Here is a 17,485-nt window from a genome sequence, read left to right as displayed (position 1 = left end):
ACTTCATCATTGTTGGAAAGATAAAGCTAATAAAAGAGGATTAATATTAAATCATTGTCTTCTAACGCTTTGAAATAATAGGTCTAGGCAGCAGTCATAAAAAGACGCTAAAAATGAAAAAAAAGTGCTAAAATGAAAGATAGTAGCTTGATAACTCAAAGAATTATCAGTCTTCCCACTGTAAGCAGGACAACATGGCATTGTGTTCTTTCTGATATTACTGGCAATAAGGAAGTACCCTCCAACACCTATGAGGGAGTGTCTAACTAAGCAGTTCTCAAAAACCTTTATTTGGTTTTAAGATCCTGCACACTCTTAAAACTTATCAAAGACCCCAAAGAGCTTTCCAGTACAAAGGTTGTTATCTGTTGGTATTTACTGTAATGGACATTTTAAAAAATATTTCAACTCATTAAAAAATAAAACTAAAAAAAAATTATCCACTACCATAAAATTGGTTTCAATTCATAATACCGCACAGGACAGAGAAGAACTTGTTCCCAGAGGTGTCCATGGCTGACATCTTTATGGGGAAGTGCCCTGGTCATGCCGTCAGGTACCCAAGTCGCTGGACTAACTGCAAGGCTGGCTGTTCAAACACACCAACTGTGGTAGAAAGATGAGGCTCTCTCCTCCCTGCTCCCATACAACCTCAGAAACCCAACACAGGGTCATTGGAAGTAGAATCAACTGGATAGCAGCGAGTTTGGTTTTGGGTTAATCTTTATGGGAGTAGACTGCCACATCTTTCTCCCATGGTATGGCTAGTGGGTTTGAACCACAACTTTTTGCTAGCATGTGAGCACTTAACCTACTGTATCATCAGGCTCTTTTTACTCTAGGGACACAAGCATGGCTCCTAACACGGTGGTCAACAGAGCCAAAGTTAAAAATCATTCCCAGAGTCAAATTCAATTTAAACTGGAAACACAACCAAAGGAAAGCCCGGACACTAGTTTCGTTGCTTAGGAAGTCTCTGCTTTGGAACCCCTTTCTTCCTTCCAATATCTATTTCTTGAATGCTTAGGCCCTTGGCTTCACAAACTTCAGTTAGTCCCTTGAGAGAGACCAATTCAGAAAAATAGTAACAGTAAACGGAGTTCTGAAAGAGAAATGTACCTTCCGTATGTTCTTTTTAAAATAACGACACTAGTAAATTCTGCAAAGCTAATGAACGGATCCCCAAACAGAAAACAGCTAATCCCGTCTGGGCGCCCTCCTCTACTCATCACAGCACAGACCTAAGCCGGCCATTTCATCTCACTCTGCCTTGGTTCACAGGAATTTGTGAGCAGCAAGTAGCTTCTCAGTTACCATCTTCTAAGTTAAGCAGCTTATTAAAACTGATGAATATGGCTAATTGGTGTTTAGCAAATACAAACAGCCCTGGAGGAAAACTTCACTCACCTATGCCACAGTGAAGGCTCCCAGCATTGATCCTTCACTAGAGAGCAAGGCCAGCTGAGCAGCTCTCCCAGGCAACTCTTGTAGAGAAAGGTACCTACTCATGCCCCAGGTTTTACAGATTGGTCCTACTTTTACCTCCCATTATTCTTTACACTTTCATTCCTCCTCCTCACTCAAGGGAATACAATGGGGTAAACCAAAACTAAACACACTGCCACAGAGGTGACCTTGGAGGAGAGGGTAGAAGTGCCCCGATGGGTTCTCTCACAGAATGGGTAGCTCTATTCAAAACCTTCTGATTCTCTCATGAGTACCAACTCCATGTCCGAACGTCCTGGTGTAATAAGGCAGTGAACTAATTCACAAGGTCAGCAATTTGAACCCACCAGTTGCTCTGAGGGAGAAAGAGGAAGCTTTGTGCTCCTGTAAAGATTTACAGTCTTGGAAACCCTAGCGTGACGTGAAGTTTTACTTACTCTCTGCCTTATTGGATCAATATGAATCATAATCGATGCAATAGCAGTGAGACTCTGTGCCAGGCACTTGCTCTAAGAGCTAGGGATACAGTAGTCAATGAGAGAGACGAAGCTTCTGTGCTTTCGAAAGCTTAAATGCTGGCCAGGGAGAAATGGACATTAAGCAAGCCAATCAATAGAGCATTTCAAACAGTGACGCGTGATACAAGGGTGTGTGATAGGGCTGCAGAAGGTGTCTGTAGCTGGGAAGTCAGGGAAAGGATGCCTGTGGAGGTGTCATCTGAGCCAATCCTCAACGACTACACAGCAAAGGCATGAGAACACCCCTGCGAAGCCACCCCAGCAGAAGGAAGGATAGATCTTACAGTGGGAGGGCAGTAGAGAGGAGAGAGAAGTGCCAGAAGGAGGTAGAACGGAGTGAGAAGATCACGTGCAGCCAGCAGGCCCGAGGAACACATCTAGATTTCATGTAAAGCGATGGGAAGCCCTGTTAGACAAGCTCTCAACACCTACAACAATGCCTGGCACACTGCACATGCTCCGAATATTTCCTGGATGAATTGGACAGTGTGAAACAGCTGTGATGCTGTCATGGTTCTTCTGGGTTAAATAAACAGTCCTCATTTCTTTAGTCCCTTTTTGGCACTGAATCTCCAAATCTATATAGCATGTGATGTGAGGGGGCCTCCCTTAAAACATTTGTATAGCAATGTTCCTTTAAAATGCTTCTGACATATTCTCTTCTACTTCCCCAAGAACAAACCAGTAAACAAAAATGACACACTTCTGAATAAACCTTTAACTAAAAGATAAAAAAGTTAAGCTTGACCTGCACCACACCCCTGGACTTGTTTAATCTTCTTCTATAAAGCACAGTAACTCCTACCTCTGAGACCATCGCCCGTAAATATTTTGTAAGCCTGGAATCAACCGTACTCCCGTGGCTCAACTTTCAGGCAGCCAGACAGGAACACAAAGCGAACAGTAATACCAGGGAGCAACAGACCCCTTGGAACAATCAGCCACAGAAGTCTAAAGGGAAGCTTTGTCCAGAAACAAAGCTCTGAAGGCAGGAAGAGACAGGAATGAAAGGCGAATAGCTGTGAGAAACCCATGGAGAAGGAGCAGTCACACTGAGGGGATTTAGGGGACAGTGAATTACTGTATATACTCATGTACAAGTCGAGTTTTTCAGCACATTTTTGGTGCCGTTTTTGTGGTAAATTTAGGTGTCTCAGCTGATCTTCGGGTCAGCTTACACTCAAGTATATACGGTACTTGACATGGCTCTTCTAGCTCTAGTCTCTGTAATTCCCACCGAATGACAGAGTGGGGAGCAGGCAGTATGGGCCTCTAATGAGGGGATTAGTCACTTTACAATGAAAAGTTTGGAAAGTCCAATTCCTCCTGTATGGTCAGAGTGGGTGGCACACAAAGTTCCGACAAGGGCACCAGAGCACAATCAACCAAGCTGAAACAGAACAGCTGACTTGTCTAGCTTCTGGAGGGATCCCATGTCTCCAGGATGAGATCATAGGATCCAGGAAAGCAGAACGACCATCTCAGAAACATCCCAAGTCATTCATTCCCTTGAGGGTCCCAGTCTGGAAACAGATCCCTCTCTGAGTCAAACCAGTCAGCCTCATTTTCTCCCTCAGAGCAGCTGGAAGATTTGAAATACCCAACTTTTAACTCTATATACTAACCAAAAGCAGTAAATAATTTTGGTGAGCTTCAAAGCAGTTCATCCCATAGGCAAACTAAAGCAATCTTTAACTAGTAAGATCCAAGTGATATGGACAAGAACAAATAGAAAAATGAAGAGGCCATAGAAGAACATAAATGAGTCTGCTAGAGGCAATGATTCTGCCCCTCTTTGGGCCTCTAGATATTACCCAAAACAGGCACACTTTCAGGGGTCTTGTCTAACCCAGAACATTCTGTCAAGAAAACATCATGCCGTGCTTTCCCCCTAAAGACCATGAGCATAAGATTGGGGGGCGGGGGGGTGTAGAGACGCCAAGGGGTGGTAGACAGGAAGGAGTTCCTCCACATGCCCTGACTGCTGTCTCAGGACCTTGACTTCGGAGCTGCTCTTTGGAACTGAGAGAGATCTGCTGACTAAACATCACTCTCCACACAGAAAACTCTTTCCCACCCTTCTGTAAGCAGGACAGAGTTGCAGAGGACCACAGTATACAAGGTTGAGCCCCTGCCTATTAAGCACCTGCCAGCAGCAGCAACCAGAAAGCACCTTGGGGTGGGGCTGGAAAAACCACCCCAATTCTCACACGGCTTAATTCTGGAAGCATTTTTATCATCAATGGGCTTTTTTTTTTAATTGGGAAAAGTACCAAATCAGTTATTTTAGATTTCTAATTTTTTTTATTTCTAATTTAAGCAATTGTGAATGAAATCAAAAGGTTTGCTATTTCTAAATCAAAGACTTTACTCAATAGGGTAGCAAATCGAATGGAAACCCACCCACCCACCCCCTAGTGCTTGGAATGAAAATATCAGTGCAATGGGGCCCATGGCTGGCCACTGCTCTTCTCCAGCCTGCAGGACACTCTCAACATCTGAAGCATTTGGCACCTCAAGACACCCTTTCCTTTCCAAATCTAAAATACTGTAAATTCTAAGAAACTCCTATAATTTTTCTTAGAAATAGTAGCCAACCCAGCATAACAAACTCACTGTTGACATGTCATTTTCAACACATAGTTCCCCTGTATGAGTGTTCATTAGAGTTTGTGAAGCTGTAAATCTTCCCAGAAGTAGTCAGCCTCATCGTTCTCCCTTAAAGTGGCTGCATATCTGACTTGCAGTTAGCAGTCCAATGCTTAACTCACGAGAGCCCTTGGGCTCCTTATACTGACTAAAAGAAGGAAGTCATTTCATTGCCTTCATAAAGCAGTACTGATTCTTTCCATATGCAAATTAACTTATATTCTATTTCAAATATGCTCATTTTAAACATGTGATTCAAAACTTCCTACAAATAAGCAGTTCTACTCTCCATAAATCACCCTGCATTGCAGATTCGCCTTCTAAAAAGAACAGTTGCACGGAGTGGACCCTCACTCGTGACAGTGTCGGAGTAGAGCTGCCCCCGCTAGCATTCCCTGGGCTGATTTTTTCATTAGTAGAAAACCAAGTTTTTCTACAGAGCTACCTGACGGTAGCCTCAAACCTCCAGCCTTTCTGTTAGAAGGCCAGTGTATTAACAATTTGCATCGGCCCCACTATGAGACACAACGTCCCTCACTGACCCATAGCCCTACAGGGGACAACACTGGAGACAGAGTGTGGAAATTGCACCCGATCTGATCCTGCCACACCGACCGAGGTAAAACACTAAGGGGGTGCAACAGAACAACAAGGGAACGGGGCAGCAAGGTTGCCAGGGAATGCTGAAGGTGGACTTTGAGGCCTGGGCATGGTGCCCCAACAGACTGGACTGGAAAACACTCCTAAAGACCAACAAACAATCCATGAACTAACTATAAGCTTTTCTTTCTTGTTGAGTTTTGTTTTGGGTATTTTGTCATTGTTGTTGTTTTGTTTTGTTATATATTGTTGCTTGGTTTTGTTCTGTCTTGTTTTTGTGCATGTTATTATCTCCGCAAGTCTGTCTAAATAAGATAGGCTTTCAAACAATCTGGAGGAGAAAACAATGGGACCGACAGTTCTAGGGGGACATGGGAGAGGGGGAGGTGGAAGGAAAGGTAGTGGTATTAACAAACCCAGGGACAAGGGAAGAACAAGTGATCCAAATCCGTAGTGAGGAGGGTGTAGAAAGCCTGGTAGGGTAATGTAACCAAGAGGAATTACTGAAACCCAAATGAAGACTGAGCAGGATAGTGGGACAAGAGTAAAGTAAAAGGAAATAGAGGAAAGAGCTAGGAGGCAAAGGGCATTTATAGCGGTCTAAAGAAAGGCATGTACATATGTAAATATATTTATATATGAGGCTGGGGAAATAGATCCATGGGCATATATTTATAGGTTTAGTATTAAGGTAGCAGATGGACTCAGCCTCCACTCAAGTACTCCCTCATTGCAAGAATACAATTGAAAAGAATACAATACTATTAAATTGGCATTCTATGATGCTCACCTTCCCGACACAATCACTGAAGACAAAGCGGGCGCATAAACAAAAGTGGTGAAAAAAGTTGATGGTGTCCAGCTATCAAAAGATATAGCGTCTAGGGTCTTAAAGGCTTGAAAATAAACAAGCAGCCATCTAGCTCAGAAGCAACAAAGCCTACATGGAAGAAGCACATCAGCCTGCATGATCACGAGGTGCCGAAGGGATCAGTTATCAGGCATCATCAGAACAAAAAATCCTATCATTGTGTGCTCACCTCCCGGATACGATCGCTGAAGACAAATGGGTGCATAACCAAATGTGGCGAAGAAAGCTGATGGTGCCCAGCTATCAAAAGATATAGCGTCTGGGGTCTTAAAGGCTTGAAGGTAAACAAGCGGCCATCTAGCTCAGAATCAACAAAGCCCACATGGAAGAAGCACACCAGCCTCTGTGATCACAAGTTGTCAAAAGGATCAGGTATCAGGTATCATCAGAACAAAAAATCATATGATTGTGAGTTAGTGAGGGGGGGTGCGGAGTGAAGACCCAATGAGGAGCTGATCACAGGGGCTTAAGTGGAGAGTATATGTTTTGAGAATGATAAGGGCAATGAATGTACCGATGTGCTTTACACAAATGATGTGTGTATGGATTGTGATAAGGGTTGTATAAGCCCCTAATAAAATGATTATAAATAGAGCCCCCAATAAAATAAAAACTAAAAAAAAAAAAATCTGTCTTGGAAGAAGTTCAGCCAAAAGGCTCCTTAGAATTGAGGATGGCAAGACCTTGTCTCATATACTTTGATATGTTATCAAGAGAGACTAGTTGCTGGAGAAGAATATCAAGCTTGGTAAGAGTCAGCAAGAAAAAAAAAAAGGAGGGTCCTCAGCAAGATGGACTGACAGTGGCTGCAACAATGGGCTCACACATATGAACAATTATGCAGATGGCTGAGGACTGGGCAGTGGTCAATTCTATTGTCCACGGGTCACTGCGCCAGAACTGACTCAAGGGAAGCTGACAACAGGTGTGTGAGCCCTCCTGGATTGGGGACTACAGGACCGGGTGACGGAAACCTGAGTGCTTGCTCTAAACTCCCTCGTGATCTCATCACAGGACTGTCAGTAGTCACCACATTTCTCTGGGCATACGTTTCTTTCTTTGTAAGCTAACAAAATTAAAAATAATAATTCCAATTTCAAAACTGTCCTCCACCAGCAACTCTGTGTGGCAGGTTCTGGAATAAAATACTTAAGTTTCAGCTGCAGATACACCTCTCTGGCTGGAGACCTGGGGCAATGCCTTCACTTCTTAGAGCCTGTTTCCTTGTCGATGAAATTACAGCCACTCATCACGACGTTACAGCGCCAGGGGTCTCAAATGGACGACATGGAAACTTTAAATCTTGCTTCCAGGGCTCATTAGTGAAACAGAAACGTCGCTTGCCTCAGCCCTCTTTCCAGATCTAGGTCTGACCAACACTGCCCCAGAGAGATGAGGTCTGAGGTCCCCCAGGGCACTCCAGGAGGCACAATGTTACACAGACACTATGCCTAAAGCAACAATTTAAAGTAAGGGAAGAAAATATTGATCAATGATTCTAATAGAAGAATTCTGAACAAAAGGAGGAAAGTGCAGAACAGAATTTAAAATTCTCAAGAAATTCAGTCTCTAGTGCCACAGAGGCTGGATAAACACCTGAAACAATTGTCCAAAGATAATCTTTAACTTTGCAACAACAATATCCCCTGAAGTTTTCTGAAGAGAACTACAGTGTAGCCTAACTAGTGCAGAATGTCTGTCTTCCCCACTGTGCTCTTTTGAGGTCTGTCTAAAGCAGGGGTGTCCAACTGGTGGCCCGGGGCCGCATGCGGCCCACGAGGTAATTTTTTGTGGCCTACAATGCTCTGAAATAAAATGAAAATAGGAAAAAATGTTATGAAGAAAATAGCACTTAGGGGAGATCGAGGCAATACCGTACACAGAATTCCCTCGTTACATTTTATTTCAGAGCACCGTGGTCTAAAGGAATCAAGCTCACACCAGCAACCAGAAAGATTAGAGAAGAGCCTATGGGGCAGTATGCTAGTGTTAATGTTACTGAGGAGAGCAATGTAGGAAAGGAGGATTAGACTGGTTGCATAACTCCAAGAATGCAAACCCTCTCTCCCTGTATGTTACATGTAGAAACTTTGGAATTACTACATGTTTTGTTATATATTCTCAATAGCAAACTATTAAAAGTATGTTCTGTGAAGTATGGTTGTCCTAACATGCCAAGTTTAACATACAACCTGGCTAAGACAGAACATGAGTGTGTCATCACAAATCTATGCTCGTATTATGTACAAATTGTATCGCTGGTTTGCAGTTTGTTGCAGATTTGTGCATACACTGACCAGCCTGAAAAGCTGACTTAACATTCTACCATCATGTGGCCACCGCCAAGGAGCAGCCTCCATGTGCTTTTCCCTGGCTCCCGAGAGTCTTGCTCAGAGTGGCCAATGCCCTGTAAAGTCTCGGTACTCACCAGTACTCGGTCTCCGATTTTGAGTTCTCTCTCCCCTTTCTTAACGGAACCTGCTTCTGAAAGGTTGGAAATAGATTCACTGGCAGTTTTTGTGAGATTGCTGATCTGAGGCGCTGCGGGGGGTTCCTTTGCTGTAGGCTGGGGTGATTTATGGGGAAGGCTTGAGGAGGTTGCTGGGGTGGATGATACCATGCTGGCTGCAGAAGTGGACAGAGGTGAAGCTGCTCTGGAAGCATGAGTTGTCTGCAGGCCGTTAGCTTCATCTTCTGCTTGTATCTTCCTTGACAACTTTGAAGGTCGGGTAAATATGCCTTTTAAAGGTTCACACTGGAAATACCGAACTCCTGCCACTGAGCCATCATTTTTGCCAATGGGTTCATCTAAAACAATCCCGGCCCACTGGCCTGGTGCAAACTGGGTTTCTCCAAGAAATTGGATAAATCCAGGCTTGTTCCCATTCACCCATACTCGTTCCCCAACTCGAAAGTCATCCACAAATTCCTCTTGTCTCTCAGAGGAGGGGGTGCTTGATGCTTTTTCGCTGGGTGCTGTTTTGTCTACTGGAGCTATAACTGAAAAAAAGAAAAAAAAGGATCAAAGAAGATTCCTGTGCACACTCAAGCCAACAATCCGTAACTCAGAGGAACACAAAGCAGGGAAGGCCAGTAGCCCTGGCATGGCCCTAACTCATCTACAGATGCTTTCCCTTGGAGACTTTCTTTTTAAGCAAGGAGGAAAGAGTACACTCAATGATGCCCCCTAACTCTCTAAGGTCTAGTCCACACTTGCAAGTAAGACAGAAGAAGTCAGAGCCAACACAAAATCAGTCCTTCCCCCAGATTTCTTAATACAGGTCTGATGTCATTCTTCATGCCACCCACCTGGAACCTCTTTAGCAAATGACTGTCCATGTCCACTGAGATGGACTCTTGTTCTAGGTGTGAGCCACCAACTAGAGCTGACAGTCAAGGATCATGTAACCAGAGATCCACAACCAGGCTTGATGAAGGAGGGAACCAGGCTGCAGTCCCTGTTCTGAGGGTGTCAGAGACACCCTGCTCCATGGCTAGCAAAGATGGAAGTCACAGCACACGAGGGAGGGGAAGAAAGGTGGCACCTGGCCCAACTCCCATATAAGGCAACATAACTTTGAGAAAACTCTACCCTACGCACAAGCACAAGTTTTCTTTTGCCAGGAATGTGCTATCTACTGAGGAATTCATTCGTGCATTTGTGTAACATGTATTAAACATTAAGTACAGATTTGCGAAGTCCACATTAATCACTCTGCCATTCATTAGGCACATGGTGATCGTAGAATGTTGTATGGCCTCTCTGTGTTTCATTTCTTCGTCTGTAAGGGAATAAAAATATCCTGAGGGTTCTTAAAATGAGGATTACGGAAATACTATCTGCATTCACTCTGTCCATGGTTCTGGGATGAGTCTCAGACGCTGCTCGGGCCAGGGAACAAAGCAAGACAGTAAAGTCTGCTCTTCAGATTCTGCAGTCAACAAACAGGAGCCACAGAACAGCACTGCAACATAGGAAGAAAGACCCTGGAGTTTCCATCTGTGAAGGATTTTTTTTAAAAAAGAATAGACATTCTCAGAACAGATGATAATCTGCCAAAGCCAGAGGCCCGCCCTGGTAGTTTCAAAGTCTGTTCTGGCTTCATTATCTATACTTTATTTTCACAGGCTGCTTGCAGGCCCAGATCTCTAAAAACCAACCCAGATAAACTAAAAGTTCCAGGGGCCCTTGGCAGTGAGTTCCTCCTAAACATGTAACTTTGAATACACAAAATAGTGTGTGTGTATGTGTGTGTGTGTGTATATAATATATATATATACACTAAGCATATTTATATGCTAAGCATTGTTGGGGACACTGAGATGAATTAGTCATAATCTCTGGCCCCAAGGACTTTTTATGCTAAGCCAAAACCCATTGCTATCCATGCAATGACAACTCACATTTAGCCTAGATAGGAGGTTTCCAAGATTGTAAATATTTATAGGAGGACAGTTTCATCTCACTATTGCAGAATGGCTGGTGGGTTTGGAGTGCTGAACTTGCCATAGGCAGCCCAACACCTAATTTAGAGGACCACCAGGACTCCTTTGATCTGCTACACTTTTACAATGCTAAAAGTGCAAGGGGACAGACCAAAATGGGGGTGGTGTGTGCCAGTAGGAGTCTTCAAGGATTGAAAGGAATCTAGAAAGGGAATGGCATCCCTATCAGAACAATGGACAATACTGATTGGAAAGTCAAATGAGGAGGGGGGCAAGGGAGCAGACACATCTGGGGGAACCCAAGTGAATGACTGTTGTAGAATAAGGGGTAGGTTCGACCTTCAAAGGGAACAGGAAATGACTAAAAAATACTTTTAGGGACCTTAAGGTGTGTGTGGGGGTGGTGGGGGGGAGTATCCCTGGTAATGTGCACTGAATAAGCCACATTGGCACAAGTTTCTAGGCAAAACCTGGGGACCCAGGCCAAGTATCATAGAACACTGAGCCATTGACTCCTGGATCGTCAAGGCACACAACACACTCCACAGGCGGTCCCAGAGAGATCCTATGCAGAAGCTCCACTAGATGAACTGGACTCTACCTTAAACACACTTGTAACTTGAGGACTTAGGACTGAAAAATTCATGGTGTTTGAAGAAGCAGAACTGATTACAGGGATCTACATAGAACCTCCTCCCTGGGAGACAGACAACAGAAAAGTGGGTGAAGGGAGATGTCGGACAGTATAAAATATGACAAAATAATTTATTAATTATCAAGGGTTCATGAGGAAAGAGGGAGGGGGAAAATGAGGAGCTGATGCCAGGGGCTTACGTGAAGAGTAAATGTTTTGAGAATGATGAGGGTAACGAATGTACAAATGTGCTTTATACAATTGATATATGTATGGATTGTGTTAAGAGTTATATAAGCCCCCAATAAAATGATTTTTAAAAGATAGCTATATCAAGCTTATTCAATTGTTGGTAGGCGGGCAATCATTAATTTACTGTATCAATGTCCTATATCTGTATTAAGATATATATTATTCTGGCAAACCTGTGACTGATATTCTCAGTGAATATTATTGTACATTTTCCCTGACAATCAACTCCCACTGTTTGTGTAAATCAGTGGTTCTCAACCTTCCTAATGCTGCAACCCTTTAATATAGTTCCTCATAGTTGTGGTGACCCCCCCCAACCATAAATTTATTTTCGTTGCTACTTCACAAATATAATTTTGCTACTGTTATGAATCGAGTGACTGGTTGCCACCCACAGGTTAAGAGCCGCTGGTGTAAATAGTCCAGCCACAAAAGGATTTATTCTGTATATATGAGTAATTCAGATCTTGCAATATAGAGTTAGCCTACACTGGCTCAACATCCCTCTCGCCACAGTGTTGTTAAGTAATTAGTGCCAGGGCTAATCAATGGCAATATTTTTAACAGAAGGCCCGTATGGCCCTGTGAGTTGATCTATTAACAAGGAAGTCTCTATAGGGAGCCAAAGACACATAAAAAACATAGATTCAGGAATGGGCTTTGAGCTCGCACTGAATCCTAGCTCCAACTTAAGAACAACTAGTTCTTACATCATGTTCCTGTTGGATACTCGCCTCGGGAAGGGAACACAGAAGTCTTGGGCGCTACAGCAAAGTGTGGTAAAGAAACTAAATGGTGCCTGGCTATCAAATAAAATAGCACTGGGATCCTTAAAGGCTTGTTTCCAACCAAGCAGTTATCTAAAGTGAACTGTCAATTAAGTCCACGTGGAGGAAACACACCAACATCAGTGGTTGAAGGATTGTAAATCATACCTTCTGAAGCCAAAGGAAGGACTAGTACCAGAGCCTACACTGGGAGATTCTGGTTTGCAGAAGGCTATGAATTACAGGAGGAGCCCAAGATCCATTCGTGTGATCTATACAGGAAATAAGCCTCCGGTGAGTGCCCTCTATCTTAAAACCTTCTCAGTTAACCCTTCTGATGCACTTTGGGCCTGACCTGGTTGTCAACATTTTCTGTGTTTTTCATATGGGGGTTTATTTCAGATGTATTTTGTCATTGGGGGTAACCCTCCTGAATGTTTGTTATATGTTTTCCTGTTCTACAGTATATGAAATCCAGGAGGAATGAACCTATTGAGACACCAAGTAGAATAAGGGTTCCTGAGGGGTACTGTGGGAGGCAGAGGGATAAAGGGGAACTCATGTCAAGGAGTCCAAGAAGGAAGAAAATGTTTTGAAACTGATTTGTGGTAGCAAATGTACAATAATGCTTGATGTGACTGAACTATGGAACGATATATCTGTATTACTCCCAATAAAGTATTACTCCCAATAAAGTGATTTTGGAGAAAAGAAAAAAAATTATAAGCCTGAAAAAAAAAAGTTAAAACCTTGTCACAAAGCAAATGTGGTAAATAAAGCTGAAAGTGTCCAGCTATCAAAATATATAGCATCTAGGGTCCTGAAGACCTGAAGATAAACAAGCGACCATCTAGCTGAGAAACAACAAAACCCACATGGAAGAAGCACACCATTCTGTCCCGACACAATCGCTGAAGGCAAAGTGGGTGCATAAAAGCAAATGTGGTGAAGAAAGCTAATGGTGTCCGACTATCAAAAGATATAGAGTCTGGGGTCCTATAGGCTTAAAGATAAACAAGAGGCTATCTAACTGAGAAATAACAAAGCCCAAATGGAAGAAGCACACCAGCCTGTGAGATCACAAGGCATCGAAGGGATCAGGTATCAGGCATCAAAAAACAAAAAAAATCATAGCATTGTGAATGAGGGGGAGTCCAGGGCCCATCTGTGGAAAATTGGACATCCTTTTGCAGAAGGACTGTGGGTAGGCGACGAGCCAGTCAGGGTGCAGTGTAGCAATGATGAAACATACAACTTTCCTCTAGTTCTTTAATGCTTCCTCCCCCACTATCATGACCTCAATTCTACCTTACAAATCGATTAGACCAGAACATGCACACTGCTACAGATAAGAGCTTGAAACACAGGGAATCCAGGATAGATAAAACCCCTCAGGGCCAACAATGAGTATAGAAATACCAGAAAGATAAGGAGAAGGTGGGCGGAGAGGGGGAATAGATCACAAAGACCAACATAAAACGCCCTCCCAGGGGGACAAACAAAAGAAAAGTGGGTGAAGGGTGACAGAGGACAATATAAGATATGAATATAACAATCTATAACTTATCACAGGTTCATGAGGGAGGGCGGGGGAGAGAGGGAAAGAATGAGGAGCTGATATCAGGGCTCAATTAGAAAGAAAATGCTTTGAAAATGATGGCAGCATATGTACAAATGTGCTTGACATAATGGATGAGTGTATAGATTGTGATAAGAGATGTAAGAGTCCCAATAAAGTATTTAATTAAAAAAAAAACAACCTTGTCTCACTCACACACAGACACACACACAAAAAAACCCTTGTCACTTGATCCCCTCTGATATACTTTAGACTTGATGTGGTTGTCAATATTCGTGGGAAACTGAGGAACAGGAAGAGAGAGTATGCAGATGAGTTCATTCTCCTATTTGAAGAAGCCTGGCAGGCCAGGACTCTGGGGTGGAGGGAGGCCTTCACACTTGTTGAGTTAGTGGTAAGTCACAATCACATTCTCATACTTAATATTGCTCCCCACTATATCCTCCCATAATAGTGCTACCTTAAAGTTAGCTCTCAGAAGTACCTAACTGCTATCTGGCTGGCAGCTTTAGCTATAAGAACAGACCCAGACTATTGTCTTCATGGCTCAGGAGACTGTCACTCCCCCTTACCTGGCCCCAGTACTAGTGTTAGGCTACTCCTCCAATCAACTCAAGGACCTTTAAAGTTAGAGTACAGCCCACTTTGTTATGTATGTCATTACCTGTAATTAGGAGGGCTTGCATGCCCTAAGTATATAAAATGATGATGAGATTCAAATCTCTCTCTCAGCATGGATCTGGCTCCCAAAGTCATGGCAGAGGTGAGCACCCAAATGTCTTAATTTCTTCCCTTTAATTACACAACTCACCCTTAGGACCCTTCCGGATGTGAAGGTGGACTTCACAAATATTTGCTGTACTTTTTTTCCATGTTGGAGTTTATCTCTTAAGTATTATGTCATTGCGGGTAACCCTTTTCGATTTTTTAATATATATTTTTCAGTATAAGAACCCAAGGACTGATGAGCCTACAGACCTACCCGTGGGCTAGTAAAGGTGGAACTAATATCAAGGAGTTCAAGAAGGAAGACAATGTTTTGAAAATGATTATGGTAGCAATTGACCATACTGCTTGATGTGACTAAACTATGGAATGGTATAATTGTATTAGCTCCCAATAAAATGGATTTGAAAAAAAAAGAGGAAGAGGCTTTAAGGGGAAGTAGAGTAGGGGAGACCAGTTTTTCCCTGATTTCCCCAAGGCTAAGTAGCCCTGGCATGCATATATTTCTTGAATGACAGGCTTTTGTTTTATCAGTAAATTTTTCCCCTCATCTAATATTTCTTACAGCTTCTATAATAAAAAGGAGATATATTCTAATACATAAAACATATATAACTTGGGACTTCCACCCATTCCACAGTTACTGAGCTCTTGGTGTATGCCGAGTAATGTCCTACGTAAATGGGATAAAGCAGCAGTAGGAAAAAGTAGATCCCTGCCTTCACAGAGGCACCACAAGTGTCTTCCAAGAACCTGAAGAAGCAATGTGGGTTTTAGATCCTGTGGTGGGGACTTGAGTGTCTGGTACGACTAACAACTTGAGATAACGGAACACAGGTAAGTCACCAAAAGGGCCCATGAAAGCAACCATCAGATGCACTCCCTCCCCATCCCTGTGATGGGACATAAATGGAAATGAAGGATGAGGAGACGGAGGGCAGACAAGGAGTGGATGGCTGGTGAGGACTGAGGGTGAGTTCCCCTGTAAATGTTTGGGAAAGATTCCCTTCCTTGAGTGAGACTTGTGGCACTGCTGCCGGCTGCCTGGATGCCAGGGCCACCTTCAGATCACTTAGTCATAAAATCGTTCAAGCCTTTGTTTTCTCCATTTATCTCTAGACCTGAAGAAGAGAGCTCCTGATGAGGTCAGGGACAGAGATGGCTGTGGAGGAAGGGGCCATAACATTTTAAAAGTTATGTTAAAAAAATTTTTAAATCTACAGGAAGGTCAACCCTCCACTATCTAAGACCATAAGACCAGGATATACAAACTCTGTGTCGTTTAAGTGAAACTTTCTTCAGCTATTTTCAAGAATATGACATTTTCAAAGGGAAGTCTCCATGTGTGATAGGAGTTCATTTGCTATTGCAATGGGACTGGTGTGGAGTCTTACCAGCAACGGGAGTCTTCAAGGCCGTGCTTCCAGGCTTGAGGATCTTGGTGGGGGCCTTGAGCCCACTTGGTTTGAGCATACTCATGGTCCTTGGGAGGTCAGAGCTGGTCTGCCGTAACCTGGTGTCACTATCTTGTCCCAACCATTGATTTGACTGCAGGGGTTTCTACCCTGAAGTCAGTCTCTGGGTTAAACCTGCAGAGAAAGACATGGAGATTTTAGAGGATTTTGGAATCTAGAACAGGAGAAAACAGAAAGAAGTTATTCTTGGAGTCACTTCCACAGTCTAAGCATTCCCTCTAAAGAGATGACAAGACTGAACCTTGAAACTGGAAAAAGATCTGGACAGTAAGCACTGGAAGATGCTGCGGATGCAGATCCAAAAGCACTTTATAACCCTAAAGACAAGGGATTCAGGACAGCCATCTCTCAGAAAGCCATTTTGCTTTCTGGTATGTGACACTGCCACCTCGGGGGATGCCTAAAGGTACACAGAGTGGGTTTAGAAAGAGCTACCCCACACTTAATGGGAGAGGGAGAGGAAACTTTCTATACACTTACATTATTCACTTTTATATGGATGAATTTTTATTACCACAAACCTCTATTGATTGTGTTTTTAAACACAGAATTTTGAAAATCTAAAGAATTAGGTGATTCATTGTATAAAACCATAGATACCTTAAACAAGTTGTTCGATACCATCAAGTTGGTTTTTGACTCACAGTGGCCCGCTGAGACACAGCAGAACTGCCCCTGTAGGGTTTTCTAAGTCATAGGTGCCAAACATCTTTGACCAAACACTCCCCTTTTTTTTTGGGGGGGGGGGAGCCTCACTGGTAATTAAAAGCGTTTGTACTGTAGCCCATAATCCAGGATAAAGTGTAGGTCTCTGCTTTTGCTGCCCCCCTAAGGAGGTGGTAGCCCCATTTGGGGAAACATTATATCTAGGTGATAATCTTTACAGGAGCAGATTGCCAGACTTGGCTTTTACACAAGAGGAGTGCTCAAGCTCCCTAAGAAAGTCCTTTTTGGGAAATAATGAAGATTCTTTTTGTTCTATGTGGAAAAACACAATATGCTTCAGGTGCACTCATCGGGTATGACACAACTTCCAGAAGAAAGCACAATAGTACCTTGTTAGACTCTCTTACCTCCACAGCAAAGGAGTAGAGGGAGGCCTTGGGAGTCTAGAATATGGGGGGAATTTCCCAGACCAAACACCTAAAAATCATCCCTCAAAGAGAAAAATGGCACTTATAGACTCTGAAATGCCAGTGCTTTCCATTTTTCTCTGCCAGGAGATCCGGGAAGATCAAGACTTCACTCTCTCATTCCCGCTCTTACAACCCAAAACAAGCAAATAATCTGGCCACAGAAGTGTTCCTGTTCAAAGATATTCAGACTGAAGAAGAAGCAAACCAAGCCAGTTGCCTCACTCTATTGATTTCCTTTGTTCTTGAAGAAAACCAAAATGGTATGAAAGGTCTTTAGAAAAAATGTGAGAGGTGCACTGTGTGACTTGGGGAATATTCTAATCAGTAGAGAAAGGGTCGCTGGATGCTTGAAGACAATGGCTGACAAACATGACTATTAATATACA

The 17,485-nt window shown here is 43.1% G+C and overlaps 1 protein-coding gene across 3 annotated transcripts in view; it reads right to left on the bottom strand.

Annotated features, from left to right (window-relative positions):
- The window catches only part of CLIP1 (CAP-Gly domain containing linker protein 1), a 128,126-nt gene that overhangs the window by 74,456 nt on the left and 36,185 nt on the right, over positions 1–17,485 (bottom strand). For all 3 annotated transcript variants that reach the window (XM_075533841.1, XM_075533843.1, XM_075533842.1), the window contains exons 2-3: positions 15,883–16,077; positions 8,513–9,084 (exon numbers count right to left, since the gene is read on the bottom strand). In XM_075533841.1, the coding sequence (XP_075389956.1) occupies positions 8,513–9,084; positions 15,883–15,967 (657 nt within the window). In that variant the 5' untranslated portion in view covers positions 15,968–16,077. The remainder of the gene's footprint in view (positions 1–8,512; positions 9,085–15,882; positions 16,078–17,485) is intronic.

Source organism: Tenrec ecaudatus, chromosome 16, assembly GCF_050624435.1.
Source record: "Tenrec ecaudatus isolate mTenEca1 chromosome 16, mTenEca1.hap1, whole genome shotgun sequence".
In the NCBI taxonomy this organism is placed as follows: domain Eukaryota; kingdom Metazoa; phylum Chordata; class Mammalia; order Afrosoricida; family Tenrecidae; genus Tenrec; species Tenrec ecaudatus.
This window is presented reverse-complemented; position numbering and strand designations above follow the sequence as displayed.